Source organism: Sciurus vulgaris, assembly GCF_902686455.1.
Source record: "Sciurus vulgaris genome assembly, chromosome: 12".
Taxonomy (NCBI): Eukaryota; Metazoa; Chordata; class Mammalia; order Rodentia; family Sciuridae; genus Sciurus; species Sciurus vulgaris.
The window spans coordinates 4,870,766-4,884,787 of NC_136473.1; the positions used below are offsets into that span (position 1 = coordinate 4,870,766).

Here is a 14,022-nt window from a genome sequence, read left to right on the forward strand (position 1 = left end):
AGTGTGACGAGCCAGTCCCTCGCTTCCTGTCTCCACATGCTATCTGTAAAGCAGGGACCAGAGTGCCCACCACCCAGCTCAGTTACCAGGACGGAGGCGGTCGCTGTGTCCGCTGCAAACCTCACTCATGGTGGAGACTCAGTATGTGGTCTTCATAATGATCTCGAAGTCTTTTGGGCTTTGGACCATATTGTATGAAAATACCGAGAATATCTCATTTTGAGACAGTGTTTAAAAGACCAAGAATCATTCCAAAACGTTGAAAATCTGCTCTGTCCCCCAGAGTCACATCCCCTTGCCCCACCCATGCCTCTACGTTCAAGCTCTGTACACTTGAACTGGAGACCCAGGGCAGATGAGAGAGGTACACGAGAGGCGTGGCCCTGGGGTCTGTGGGCCTGAGAACAGAACTCTGACTGCTCCCAAGCCTCAGCTCTTGCTCATCCCCCGAAACAGGCCACCAGGCAGATCTGTTTTCTTTTCCTTTCTTGCAGGTCGTTCTTCCTTTAATTGATCAGTATTTCAAAAACCACCGTTTATACTTCTTATCTGCAGCAAGCCGACCTCTCTGCTCCGGGGGACACGCATCCAACAAAGAGAAAGAGATGGTGACTAGGTAAACAGCCACAGCCAGAAAGACTGTTGCTTCAGTTCCGTGCATTTGCTTTTGGGGTTGGGAATTGGGGGACCTTGAGGTGGGGCCACAAGCAGCGTCTCCTTCCTGCCCTGGGTCCCAGTCCCCTTGGAATCCCATTCTAGATGAGGACAGTTTCTGCAAATGTAGATAAATGTTGTAGGCGTTGAGTTTCTGTATATTTTGCTGCTAAATGTAATGCTGAATAAGAGGGAAAAACATTATAGGAGACATTCCTCAGAAAGAAGGCTGGGGAGGCATCGCTGTATTTGTATTTATAGGAAATGATACCTGAACATTCATTTCTTTAACATTTCTGTAAATCTCATAGTTTTGCTGGTGTTTATTTTTGAGAACAGCAAATCCCACCTACACAAATTTAATTTAAAAAATGTAAAGTCATGGCCAATTTTGAAAAGTAATGGAATAAAAAAATATCTATTTCCTGAACATCCCCCTTCCTGGCCGGGGTCTTAGAAATGCCTTCTCATGAGTATTTATTTTTTAGATTTTTTTTTTTTTTTTTTTTTTGGTGTGTGCGATTCTGCTGGGAATTTGGGATCTGTTTTTCTCAAAATTCTGCTACGATGTAGTACACGTGAGAATTGGTAACTGAGCAAGTCACTTCTATCTGATTCCATAGCTCAACTTTGATCACAGCCTTTTACAGTGCATGTGACATTTTTGTTGCTGTGACACATATCCGAGAATGGGTATGGGGGGAAAGATGCATTTTAATTGACAATTCAGGGGCTGGTGGTTGACTGACTCCATCAATGGACCTGGAGTGAGGCAGAACCTGGGGCCAGAAGGGTTGGCAGATCATGGCAGCCAGGAGGCAGAAAGACCAGCAGGGGGAGGGGCCGAGGACCAGACATGCCCCCGGGACCTACAGGAAGTACCCCTCCTGCAGGTTCCATCACCTCCCACTAAGGTCATCCTGGGAACCCATCAGTGGATGAGCCCACTGATGAGACCAGAGCCTTCAGGGTCCCCTTTCCCGAAGCCCCTCCTCTGAACATTGCTGCACTGGGGACCAGGGCTTCAGCATGGCAGCCTGTAAGGACATTTCAGATTCAGGCCCACCAGAATGTACTGGAATGAGATTTCTTTAACAGCAAGCGAAGGGTATAAAGTCCAGCACTGTAGAAACTGTGGTTTTCCAAGGCCCTGACGTTAATGCTCTGCTGACCGGCAGGCTGTGTCAGCCCACAGAACAGGGTGGAATGAGACTGAGTGAGACTGTCACCAGAGGGCAGAGAAGAAACAGGCCTTGGAGGGTACAGCCGGGAGGGAGGTGTTTGCCCCTCTTTCTGATTACTTTTCCGCTTTGAGAACTAGTCAGTGGGCAGCCACGTGAGGTAGGCCTGTGACAGCATCGGGAGTATCCTCGAACCTCCTGCGAGATTGATAAAGACTGTACTGTGAACAACGGGGAGAAGGGAGGGTCCTTCTCAGCGACAGGCTTCTCCTGCACGTGGTCCCAGGCGGAGGGGCAGCTCAGCCCTCTGCAGGATGTGTATGCCCACCTTTCCCTGGGGGTGTGGCCTGCCTTCCAGCCCTGGGCGCGTCCTCAGTGCCCTTGCCCACTGCTCAGGGCCTGTGACTGCACACCAGCCGCCGCGATCCCTGGAGTCACCAATCCCCAGAGAGCATTCTGAAACTGAGGTTGCTGCAGGGTCTCCTCCTCCTGCTTGCAGGGACCGTCGCTTTGTGTAAAGGAACTTGTTCCCAGAGGGTGGTGTTAACTTAGATATCACTGAATTACGTGAATCAGAGGAAACCGGAGACACGCATACATCGAGGCCAGTTCTGCTTTCCCGTCCTCTCTCGAACTTTGCTGTCGCCATTCAGGGTCAGCCTTATCCTCAGAAGTCTTCACTGACCATGAGATACACACCTCAAGACATCAGGTCGTGTACCTTTAACAGACACGATTTTTATTTTTCAATTATACCTAGATAAGGCTGAAAAATTCATAGATGTATACAGCCCCAAAAAGAACTTATTTTCCATTACCAACTCCATATTCCTCACGGAATACATCAGAATGTTGCGATTCTGTTGTAGCCTCAGGCGATGTGTTTTGAGGCCCTCGACTAACTCTGGACGACTCCTCTCCCGAATGCCTTGTGCCAGGATTTTTAAAATGATTTCATCCGCAGTCTTTTCTCACCTAAGAGAAGGAGCCTTGATAAATTTACTTTTGTCTTTAATATTTACAGAAAAGGAGCATATGCTAATTAAAATTCTAACACATAGAAATGAGATGCCTAATAGAAGTAATTGGTTTCATGATACTGTGTTAGTGTCACATGTAGAAATTTAGCCTCAGAAAAATTCATAGATGCAAAAATGAATAATATAATGATGAATAAATTATGATACATGTGCAATGCTGTACAGTCATACTGTTACAAAAATTATTTTTATATGGATATCTAATAGGAAAATGATCGTGATAAAAAATGAAATATGTGCTCAATAGTATTAACTAAATTTAAAAAATACTAATCTCATATATGTACATATTTAGAAAAGTACTAGTAAAGAGTAAACTTGATTTTATTTTCTTCAGAGGATCGTAGATTTTTGTTTGCTTGTATTTTTAAAGTTTATAAAATGAAAAAAAAATTTCATTATACAAATGTGTTTTAAAACAACAATAGCAATATTACAGTAACAAAACCATCTGAATAGTTTATTGAGATCTCTGAAATTTATAAATATCTCCTTTCTTACCACTTGAGTTAACTATTACAATTAATGTGAATTAAATAGGTAATAAAAAATCAAACATATAAAATCTGAGAAAGTAGGCAAAAGACTGGCCGTGCTACCGTGAATAAACTAGTATACATTTACACACAGGAGAAGCACAATAACCATGGCTGTAGTTAGTATTTAACAGCCATGAGTAGCAGAAGTTTTGTGGGTCTAATTCTCCACAATCCAAAACTACTATTTCTGTGAGATGTTTAGCTATATATTTCCTGGCATTATACATTATGTACTGAGCATTTACTGGGTCTAACATCACCATCATGTCTACCAAGAAAAGCAGGGTTTGACCTGTGCCTTCCGGGATGGTGCCCTGCAGTAGCAGGTCTGTGAACCCGGACGCAGCCCTGCTGGGAGGAAGCAGCCGTGCAGTGGGATTCAGTTAAGTCAGAACACGTCAGATGGGCTCGCAGGGGCCAGCGATGGTGGACATCATGCCACCAAGTTGGTTTTAAAGAATTTGAGGGTCAGGATTAAGGGGACTGTTTTGCAGATATCTATAACCATATCGATAAGTATAGAATCTGGCGCTTTAGAGGGAACGTGGGTGATGTAGATCGTGATGGGTACTGACTGCCAGATGAGGCAATGCTAGCTGCACAGGACATTGTGAAGAGCTGCCGCGGCGAGACATGTCGGAGTGCTGGGCATGCAGAGGAGCTGTCAGCCGTGGGCAGGAGCTGGACGTGGCAAGCACGGGGGAGGGATAGTCAGTGTGCCTTGGCTACGGGTGATATGGTCAGGAGAAAGGAGGGGTGCAGCACGGTCCTGGAGCCCCTGCACTGGGCAGTCAGCATGTTCCTGGTGTCATCTACAGAACAACAGATCTTGGGAAAAAATCCAGTTTGCAGGAGCACTTGTTAGATTAGGCTAGCAGCTACTGAAGTAGAAAGCAGGTCAACCAGCGGGAGGTGTCCAGCAGGAAATGAGCCTTTGGTTCTCGCAGCGGGATCAGGGCAGCAAATGGCAGGTGCACGTGGAGTGCTCAATGCTGTGGAAGCAGATGAACCTGAACCAGGGTGATTCCCATGCTTGGAGAGTTGCTGCATTTGGAGGATTCCACAGCATAATCTATCAGGAAGTGAGAAACACTGCTGAGTAACAAGATCCACAGGGGCCAGAGGCTCGAAGACGCAAGTGTTCAGCAGTGCCAGGTAGGGCAGAGAGCACTCCAGAAGGAGAACGAGAGCGGGGACTGGAGGTGCTGGTGAGAGGCACTGAAGGGCCCCAGGGAACATTGGAGCAGGGAGGGACACTGAGGAATCGAACATGCATCCTATGCTCCCAAGGATGTGGCAGTGACAGGAAGAGAAAAGGGGACGGCGCCATCAGGGGAAGCACTGTTAGAGAAGGCATGGGCTGCAGTTCCTCGTACTCACATCTCATGGTCTGTACAGAAGCTCTGGCCCAGGTGGACAGCACAAGAGGGAAACAAGATCCAAGTCCTCTCCTTGGGGGCCCAGGTCTGTGTCTCATTTTTCCCTGTGGCCCCTGTGATTAGGAGGCAGCAGAGATCGTGAAGAAGGTATTTTCTCTGACAGGTTCTCAGCCCCTGAATAGAATCCAGTGGGGCCAGATGCTGAGCAGTGATTCTATTGGGCGAAGAGTCCCAATTGGGTTAAAACTTAACTCTAGCACTGTGAACCCAGCATCACCAAGAACCCCTCGAAATGTCTTACCTTGAACTGGAGACTTAAAAGATGTCGCCTGAAATGGATTGGCATACAGGGATCCAGTGTGAACTGTTCTGCATGCGAGTGCTCTTTATAGAGAGAGACCCTGGTTGAGTAGCATGCACGGCTGTCATCTGTAAAGCTCTGTAGATGGATGAGGCTCCTGGACAGAGTCGTTCACATTTTATTGTCTTTGTTTTTAACTTATAGAACAAAATTACGGTAAAATAATGCAGACGGAGGGTCTAATATGAATTACCTAATAGCTGCTTCAGTAAGTTATTTTTCCCACGTTTTGCTCTGATATTTCCCCAAACCTCAGCTCACTCAGACTCTTGTAGGTGAACATTTTCTTGGAAAAAGCTATAAAATGCCCTCTATAATTGATTTTCATCAATTAATTAGTCCACACTGATACTGAAGTGAGACGATGGCGGGAGCTTACTGTTAACGCAGTGACCCTCTCTCCTCTTTCTCCCTGTCCTGCCATGGGTCAGTGATCATCCTGTTTCCTCATGGCTGGTCTGCAGCCCTAATTCAGGTGCTCTGTGTGTTGGGATGTTGCTGGTGGCAGGAGAGCTTTCCAGGGCCGTGTGGCAGAAGGATCCAGCTGTACTTTTGGGAAAGTCCAGCAGAGTGTTGGTGGGTTCTTCCAGGTTGGAGTTGTAGGCAGTGCTGGTGGGGCAAGCCTCTGCTCCCCGGGAGCTCAGAGAGTGTGGGCGGTCGTGGAGAAGCACTAGTTGTAATCCACCGGGTTCAGTGCAGATGGCTCTGGGAGCTGCTGGGAGGTCCTTCTTCGGCTTAGGCTGGGAGTGGTAATGGGGCACTAGGTGTCAGGAAGACTTCCAGAGTGGGTACGATCTGAGCAGGTCCTGAGGGATGGGTAGAAAGTTGCATAGCACGAAGGTGTGTGAAGGGTATTCCTGAAAGAGGAGACTTGTTGAAGGAACCCAGACAGCAGGCTCTCCCAGGTTGTGGGTCTGATCTGAGAGGTGGTGGGTGCCAGGGTTGTGACCCTGATTGCAGCGATCACTATTTAGAATCTGCTGCTCATGGCCATGCAGGGCTTCCCAGGGGCCTGCTGTAGAGATGAGAAAGGCGCACAACTCATTCATTGGCGCTCAGAGGCCTCTTAGTTATCACATCTGATTTGCTCCGGGTGATGAGCACTGTTCAAGGTCTGTTTCTAAATTGACTGGAAATTTGGTACATGTGTAAGGGGTGTATCCAGGTTGGGAAAGGAGGGCACTTCAAGTAATAAAGCTTACTCAAACTTAAAGTAACATTATACATCCACAGCACCACATTTCTTTTGTTAAATAATGCCCATAATAAAAAGAAATCTAGAAATACAGTGGTGCATTTGGGAAGATAAAAATAAATTTTTCCTTATGGGTTTTCAGTAGTTACATTTGTGTGGGTTCATATAGATTGCTTTTATATTAATTAGCTTTGCTTTCAATTTTTTTTTTTTTTTTTGGTTTCTTTACTTATAATATGTGCTTTTTAACCATGTTTGTTGAAGATACGCACTCAGAGACTTTCTTTAATCCCTGTTCTCCACATTCTGCTCAGAGAATTGATTCTTTCTGCGTGACATCATGTTGCTTTTTTCTGGCTCATATCAGCTGTTTTTTTTTTTTTTTTTTCTTTTTTTTCTTTTTTTTTTTTTTAATTTCCCCTTGTCTTTTCTACCTTCCCTTCCCCCTTCCCTTTTCTCTTTTGTTTTTCTTTTGTCTTCAGCCTATTCTGCAAACTTGGAGTTCTTGTCAGGCATAGGATTTCACTATTTGGTAAGGAGACCCTTGAAAACCTTCGAGCATGGCCACCCCTTGGTTTTCTTTGCTGTCCCTGCACTGTGTTGTGTGCTGCAAGGTTGCACGGGTGCACGTTTGCATGGCTGCATGCATGGTCGTAGGCCATGACAAGGTCCTCGAGGGTGTGGATCAGCAGTGTCATCTTTGGTGAACTGGAAGACTGTCTTTGTCATATCAGTCCAAAGCATAATTGCCAATGCACAGGGTCTGTTATTAAAGAGCAAAGGAATGCAAATGGCAAGTTCTCCCGTGTTTTATTGGAGGGGTAAAATGAAACTGGCCCTGGGTTTTCGCTGGGTTATCTTTGCTAGATTACATAATGAGCTGTTATAAATCAACATTTTAAGCTGCACTTGGGTTTTCAATGCTTTTGACTACAGATTTGCATGAGATCCATAGTCCAGATGGTGGAGCCAGGGAGCTTCACTTGGCAAAAGTAGCTTTTCTAGCACCACTCACCCCAGAGTCAGTTTCTGTTTGTGTTGAGAATTCACATAGCTGAAGTCCATGCTCCTGGGCACCTGCTTTCAGACAACCATGCAGGGTGGGCACTCACCTTCTGCAGGTTTTCCATGCTGTGGGACCTTAGGAATCTGTCGCAGCTGGCAGAACTCACATTTTATGTCCTTGCCTCTGGTTTTATCAGCTGCCTGAATGTGAGCCCTTCACTTTCCAGGGTTTGAGATAATGTGGGATGATTTTAGCAATAAGACCTGTGAAGATGTGTTGTATGCATGTTCTAAGTTCAACACATGAAAATCTAAGGAAATAAGGAGGTTAACCATTCCTACAAAATCCACAATCAACTAAAATTGAATGTGTATGCACATTACATTCTCTTTAAATTTTTTTTAGATATATGTGACAGTAGAATGTATTTTGATATATTATACATTCATGGAGTATAACTTATTCTAATTTCACATTCTTTACAATTTTTGAGAAACAATGGCTTTTTGATATAATTAGTTAATGTTGCATTATTTGGATTCTAGAATTTGTAGTATTTGGTACTTATACATTTAGTAATTAAAATTTAAATTTCATATGAATTGCCTGAATTTTTAATTATTGTTTCAGTAATCTAAAATCAATGGGGCAAGTATCTTCAGAATAATTTCCGGTCAACTGACTTGTGTTTAGCTTCTCCTCAGTGGATAACAATGTCTATGAAAATTATTTGAACAGGGTTTTCCTGTACTCTTAACCTTTTCAGAGTAACTGTGGATTCAGATATCCACATTTGCCCTGAGTGTCCTGTGTGATTTCATACGACTTTTATGGGGAACTCTTTGCAGGTGCAGTTTTTGCATTCTTATTAATAAGCATAACAATACCCCCTTGTGCTAGTTCTAACTTCCTACATAATACATGTTCTTGTTTTTTTTATGTTATATCTCACTATAATTTTTTATTTTAAAAAAGCTCTTCTGAGGTATTCCACAATACACTCAAGTACATAAATCTTAAGGAAAACTTATTAAAATTTTATGTGCATCTGTATCCATTTGTTTGATCATTTCTCAGGTCAAGACAGAACATTTCCAATGTCCCAGAAACTCCCTTCTACCATTTTATAAATCATAACTAAATCATAAAGAAACCATGCCTAGCCTTCCATTACATTAGATCAACTTTGCCTGTCCAAAACTTGCATTTTTTTTTCCTGTATCATCCAAGAGGTTGGTAGTTGAAGATAAATGGATAATTTAGTTTATTGTCTGTGTTGGGGAGAACTGTATTTTTTAGGGTAAATCCCCTAACCTTTGAACGCTATTATTTTTATTCTTAACAGGAATTAATGAGACCTATTATGTTGTTTTACAGAATTTTACACATTTTTTAATATTATTAAAGGATGTATTATTGCTTCAAAGTTTCTTTGGCATTTACCTTTAAATTACATTAAGTTCAAGAACCCTTTATTAATCAAACATACCCTAACACAGACTTGCCCAAGTAATAGGATTTTTAAGCCTTCAGCATGTAAACACTACACATTAGAGCTCTAGCCTGGCTTTAGAGAATATGACATCATAAAGGGAACAGTAGGCTCTGAATCAGAAAATCCCAGATGTAAGTTCTATCTTTGCAAAGTAACCATCTGAATGACTCAGACAAAGGACTTAAGATTTCTAAACATTTGCCTTTTCATTTTCCTAGAATGTTAAAACTACTACTAATCTTAGCTATTCATTATATATATCAAATCTGAGATAATGTTGAAGTGCTGTATGAATTATAACCTTTCATCTTTAGTGTGTAACATGTTTCTAATTTGATTTATTAGACTTTATTTAAATCTTTTTATTAGATCTTATTTAAATAAATCAAAGAATATATAAACCATGCTCGGGGACTTGGCCATTCAGAATACATACACAATGACACCTTTACACTGTGCATCTCCAGCGTGAGTCAAAGTGGTGAAATCCGGGGCACTCTCCTCCTGATTTTCCAGATGTGCCTGTGGGTCTCCCCGAGGACCTGGCAGCATAGGTGCAGTGGCAGTCTCTATACCCTGACCTGATTACCCTGATTCATGCTCTTCACCCTGCCTTTATGCTCTCCATTTCCTGCTTTCTGGCAGGAAATAAACTGACTTCTAAAATGTATTTCCCGTACTGTCTTAGATAAGGGGAAACTTCGTGACAGAACCTAAGAATAAACTGAGACAACTGAAAGTCCAGTCAACAAAGAAATCATTTAGTGAGGAGGAGCAAAGGTAAAGGTGTGGAGAGGTGCACATTCACCTGAAGTGCATCAGGAACTGGAGGCCAGAGAGAAGGGTTAAGATAAATGGGGACAAATGCCTGCTGGTGGCAGCTGAGGTGAGAAGGTCAGTGGGCAATGGATTTTTACCCCACCTTGGCCCCCACATTGTTCCTACACCACAGATCTGTCTGTAGTTGAAAGGTTTTTATGACGTGGGAAGTAAGGATGGCCTAAATCAGAACTCCACATTCGTGCACATCCTGGCTCTACTTGAGGGCATTCCTAGGCACTGAAGCACCCGGTCTGAGAATAGAAAGGTCATGGTGTTCTCGGGCCTCACCTCTTGTTGTGGAGGTCTTGAAATCACTTCTATATTGAGAAAAGCTAACAGTTTTAAAAGAAGAGGGACACGCTGTGTTACCACAGATTTCTGGTGGATCAATAAAAGATTTTAGAAGGGGAGGGGGAGAAAGAAAATATGATGTTTAAATACAGGCCCATGGTTGAATTCTGAAATGCTCCCTAGTGACTTAGTTGGAGCACGGCTGTGATTTGGAGATTTGGGACGTGATCAGGACCTTGGCAGGTCGATGAGAGATAAGGAACCCAGTTTGCCCTTCTCAAGGACCCAGTGTTGACCGAAGACCTTCCATTTGTCCCCACTTTTGCTAAGTGGAAGTCCTACCTGCTGATTTCCAGGCCGTTGGAAGATGCCCTCCCGTTACAGCCTTTCAAACCTTCAGCATCTTTAGAGGCAGCAGAGCGTAGCTAGGGCTCCAGCAGTGCCGGTGACGGTGGCACGGGGTGTGCCTCTCTGGGCCGCACGAGGGCTTTATTTTTACACCCCAAAATCTAACCCTTAAATGCATTCATTCAATAAACGTTGTGCGTCTGCGTGTGCAGGGCATCCTCTCGGGTGTGAGTGGTCAGAACCGAGGGTCTTTTTCTCTCCACTGTCCCCCCAGGCCAGTCTCCAGACTCCTGTCACTGTCACAATGCCCAGACCAAGATCACTTCTCTCCAAATGCCCACTGGCCTCTGTGCTCCACAGTCTTACCTCCCCAGCGTCTCTGGTCATACTCCTGCACATGCAGGCTTCCTGTGACCTTAGAAAGAGATCCCACTTCTTCACCTTGTGCCCGCTCCACCCTGCTTCCTGATGGACCCCTGTATCCATCCTCACTTCCCAGCACCTTCCTTGCTCACTCCGTGCTTCTGCTCTGCTGGCCTTCACTCCCCTCTGGACTGTGTCTGCATTGTGCTCCTCTCTGCCCACTGTCTGGTACTGCTGTAACGACCACCTGGGCTGTGATCCCTGCACATAGCGTTTGACCCTCAAGTCCTGGCATTGGGCATGGAGTGGACTCCCCATCCTTTAGACTCGGGTGTCCGTGTTCCTCTGCGGAAGTCCTTCCCTGGTCACCTCCGGCTCTGATGCTCTCCTGCTCCCTGCACCTTTGCTCCACCTTGCTGGCGGTCTGCTTGCTGAACTGACTTGGCTGGCCCAGGACCCTCTGCTCTGCCAGGGCTTTCGGTTGTCTCCTCAGGGCTTGGCAGGAGGTGTGGCTTGCATTAGGGATCTTTTAAATAGCTGATGAATCAAAGAGCGAGCCACCTAGAAACCTGCTGTCCAATAGAGAAGGTAGAAAAAGCAGACCGACAGTAAGTGCTGAGAATTAGCAAGTGTTCTCACATTCACAAATAAGCCAAGCTTCAGCTTATTTTATTTCTTGAGCAGTTATTAAGGAAAATGTAGTATCCAATTATTCTACGATATGAGAATCGTAGTTTTAAAATTTGTTCTTCCTTTAAGAGGTCCATGAAAATGCTTAGGGCACTCACAGTGGAAGGAGACTAGCATGTGATTAACGACCCTTCAGATGACAAGATCATCAGACTCCAGCAACAATGGTCCTTTCAGTTCAAGGAACTAAGAAGGCCGGCAGAAAATATTTATCGTTCGTGGTCCCTTTCCATTTTCCAGTTTTATGGTGAATTTTCTATGTCCTAGTAAGACACTGAATCCTACAGAGCCCTTGGGGACCTTGGAGAGTAGGACCCTCCGGTAGTACTTGCCCCAAAGCTGCGATTTGTACACAGTGATCATCACTTTAGGGTTTCTTCTAGTTGGACCTCACGGTGACCCTAGAACTTGGGACATGGCATCATTAATACACTGTACAGTGCTACTATTAGTTGCAGGAATGCTGAACAAGATATGCATATATCTAAGTGAAGTAAGACTATTTTTAAATTTTCTATTTTTTTCCCCAGGCAAGTTCCTGATTTAAACCAATGCATCTTAATCTTTTTTTTTTTTTTTTTTTTTACGGTGCTGAAGATTGAACCCAAGGCTTTGTGCTTGCGAGGCAAGCCCTCTACCAACTGAGATACATCCCCAGCCCCCAGTACATCTTAATCTTATGTTTGGGAAAAGTTTTGAAAGTAAATACTAAGTAAAGTAAAACAGTGAGTCTTTGCCACTGCTACCTCTCCCTGATCCATACATTAGTAGATTAGGTTTTCGTAGACAGTTCTGTCTGGTATTTCTTCCCCAAACCACTCATGTGATTAAATGGTGACTGTGGTCCCATGTCAGGAGATCCTAGAGAATTCATCTGTTTGTATGTCCTAGTGGTGTTCAGACTGCCTGTTTTTTGGTAGGAAAGCAAAATCATTTGAAGTAATGAGAATCTCTGAGGATTAGTGCCTCTCTGAGAATTAAATGTGCCTTGACTTTGAGCATTTAATGGTTCACTTATGCACACAGTCTGCTACTATTTGCTGGTCGTTGTTATTGGATAATTGGAAGATCATTAAAATTTTTCTCCAATTTAAAATTCTCTAGTCCCATGACAAGAGTGTTCTAGATTTAACTTGTTAGAGATATTGTAAAAGAAAATATTCTTATAGAGAAATAAGGTCAGAAACATCAGAATCATTATAATGAAAATAGTATCAGAAGATAGTATTTAAAGCAATATAGATATTTCCATTTCTTTCCTTTGAACATGAAATTATTGGAGAATTTCATGACTCTTGGACAAATGAATAGAATGCATAATTATCCAAAATAATTGATTTAGAATCAAGAGAGATTCTAAATTAGAGGACCAGTAATTTTACTCATCTCTGTATCAGAGACTTGAGAAGTAATGGTCATTGATAGTTTTCAATTTCTTTCTATCTCCTCATAATTTTGATAGAAATTTATATCTGCTAGCATGATTTTATTCCACATTATTAACAAGGGTTCTGCCAAGATTACTCATTCCTTTAAAGAAGAGAACATAATGAGAAGAGCCATTTGAAGCCATTTGAAGAGCCATGTTAGAAAAATAAAGAGGAAAAATTAGAACGACTTCAATCACTGTTTCCAGGGGAGAAAAAGTCAACATTCCAAGGATCCTTGGTTCATCGGATGACGAGACAGAAGTGGTTCATGATAGGTCAGACTTGAGACGGCTTCACTGAGAACTCCTGAGTTACAGATACTTTATATCAGAAACAACATACAATTTGGGATTGAAACAAGCCTATGTTATTTATGCTTATGAACATTAGACACTTAACTTTGTTATTTTCATTATTTAGCAGCTCTATTTTGAGAGTTATGTTGTTCGAGACCCAGAGTTGTCTGTTGTTACTAGAATCAGGACTGAGTTGTGATTTTAGTTAGGTACCATATGTGCGCACACATACACGTTTATACTCACACACACACACAGGCACACAGACTTACAAACAAATGGATAAAACACAACCTTTTGGGTTTTGCGGCACACAGCACTCAGCAGTCGCGTAAGCTTCAATGCATGGACACCCCGACGCCCTCCCGCTCGCTGCCCGCTCAAGCTCATGTGAATGGGCTTTAACACCCCTGCCACTCCTGTGGAAGGGGCGCTGCTAAGCTCAGCACGGAGCGCAAACGCTGGCCATCTGCAGTTAACAGTAGATCAGAGAGGAAGGGACAGGCCGTGTGTGTTAGGAGGAGAGGAGAGCGAGGGACGGTCACATAGGCTGGCACACTGCTTTGTCCCCTTCCTGCTCATGGCCCTCTCCTCCTCAGTTTCATACTGCATCCTCCCAACCTTCTGTACTCTCAAACCCTGGAGCCGCAGGACCTTTTTCCTTCTGGACTTAACTGGTGAATTTCATTCAGACCCAGACTTTTTGAGTTACCTCTTTTTGATGTCCAGATGGATAGCTCCAGCTGAATCTCTTCCTCGCATTGCAGTTACTTACCAACTGACTATTCCAGGGCTCCTGCTTTAAGCATCCCAAGCAGTGCGAGAGCCCCTGCTCCCCCCACCCCCAACACACTCTGCTTTCCCCTCTGCTCCCTCCAGGGAATTATGTGGTACTTCCATTCACCTAGTTGCTCAGGAAAAGGCCTGAGCAT

The 14,022-nt window shown here is 43.8% G+C and overlaps 1 protein-coding gene across 3 annotated transcripts in view; it reads left to right on the forward strand.

Annotated features, from left to right (window-relative positions):
• The window catches only part of RYR2 (ryanodine receptor 2), a 609,490-nt gene that overhangs the window by 479,626 nt on the left and 115,842 nt on the right, over window positions 1–14,022 (forward strand). For all 3 annotated transcript variants that reach the window (XM_079107027.1, XM_079107029.1, XM_079107028.1), the window contains exons 62-63: window positions 495–616; window positions 6,832–6,881. In XM_079107027.1, coding sequence (XP_078963153.1) covers window positions 495–616; window positions 6,832–6,881 — 172 coding nt within the window. The remainder of the gene's footprint in view (window positions 1–494; window positions 617–6,831; window positions 6,882–14,022) is intronic.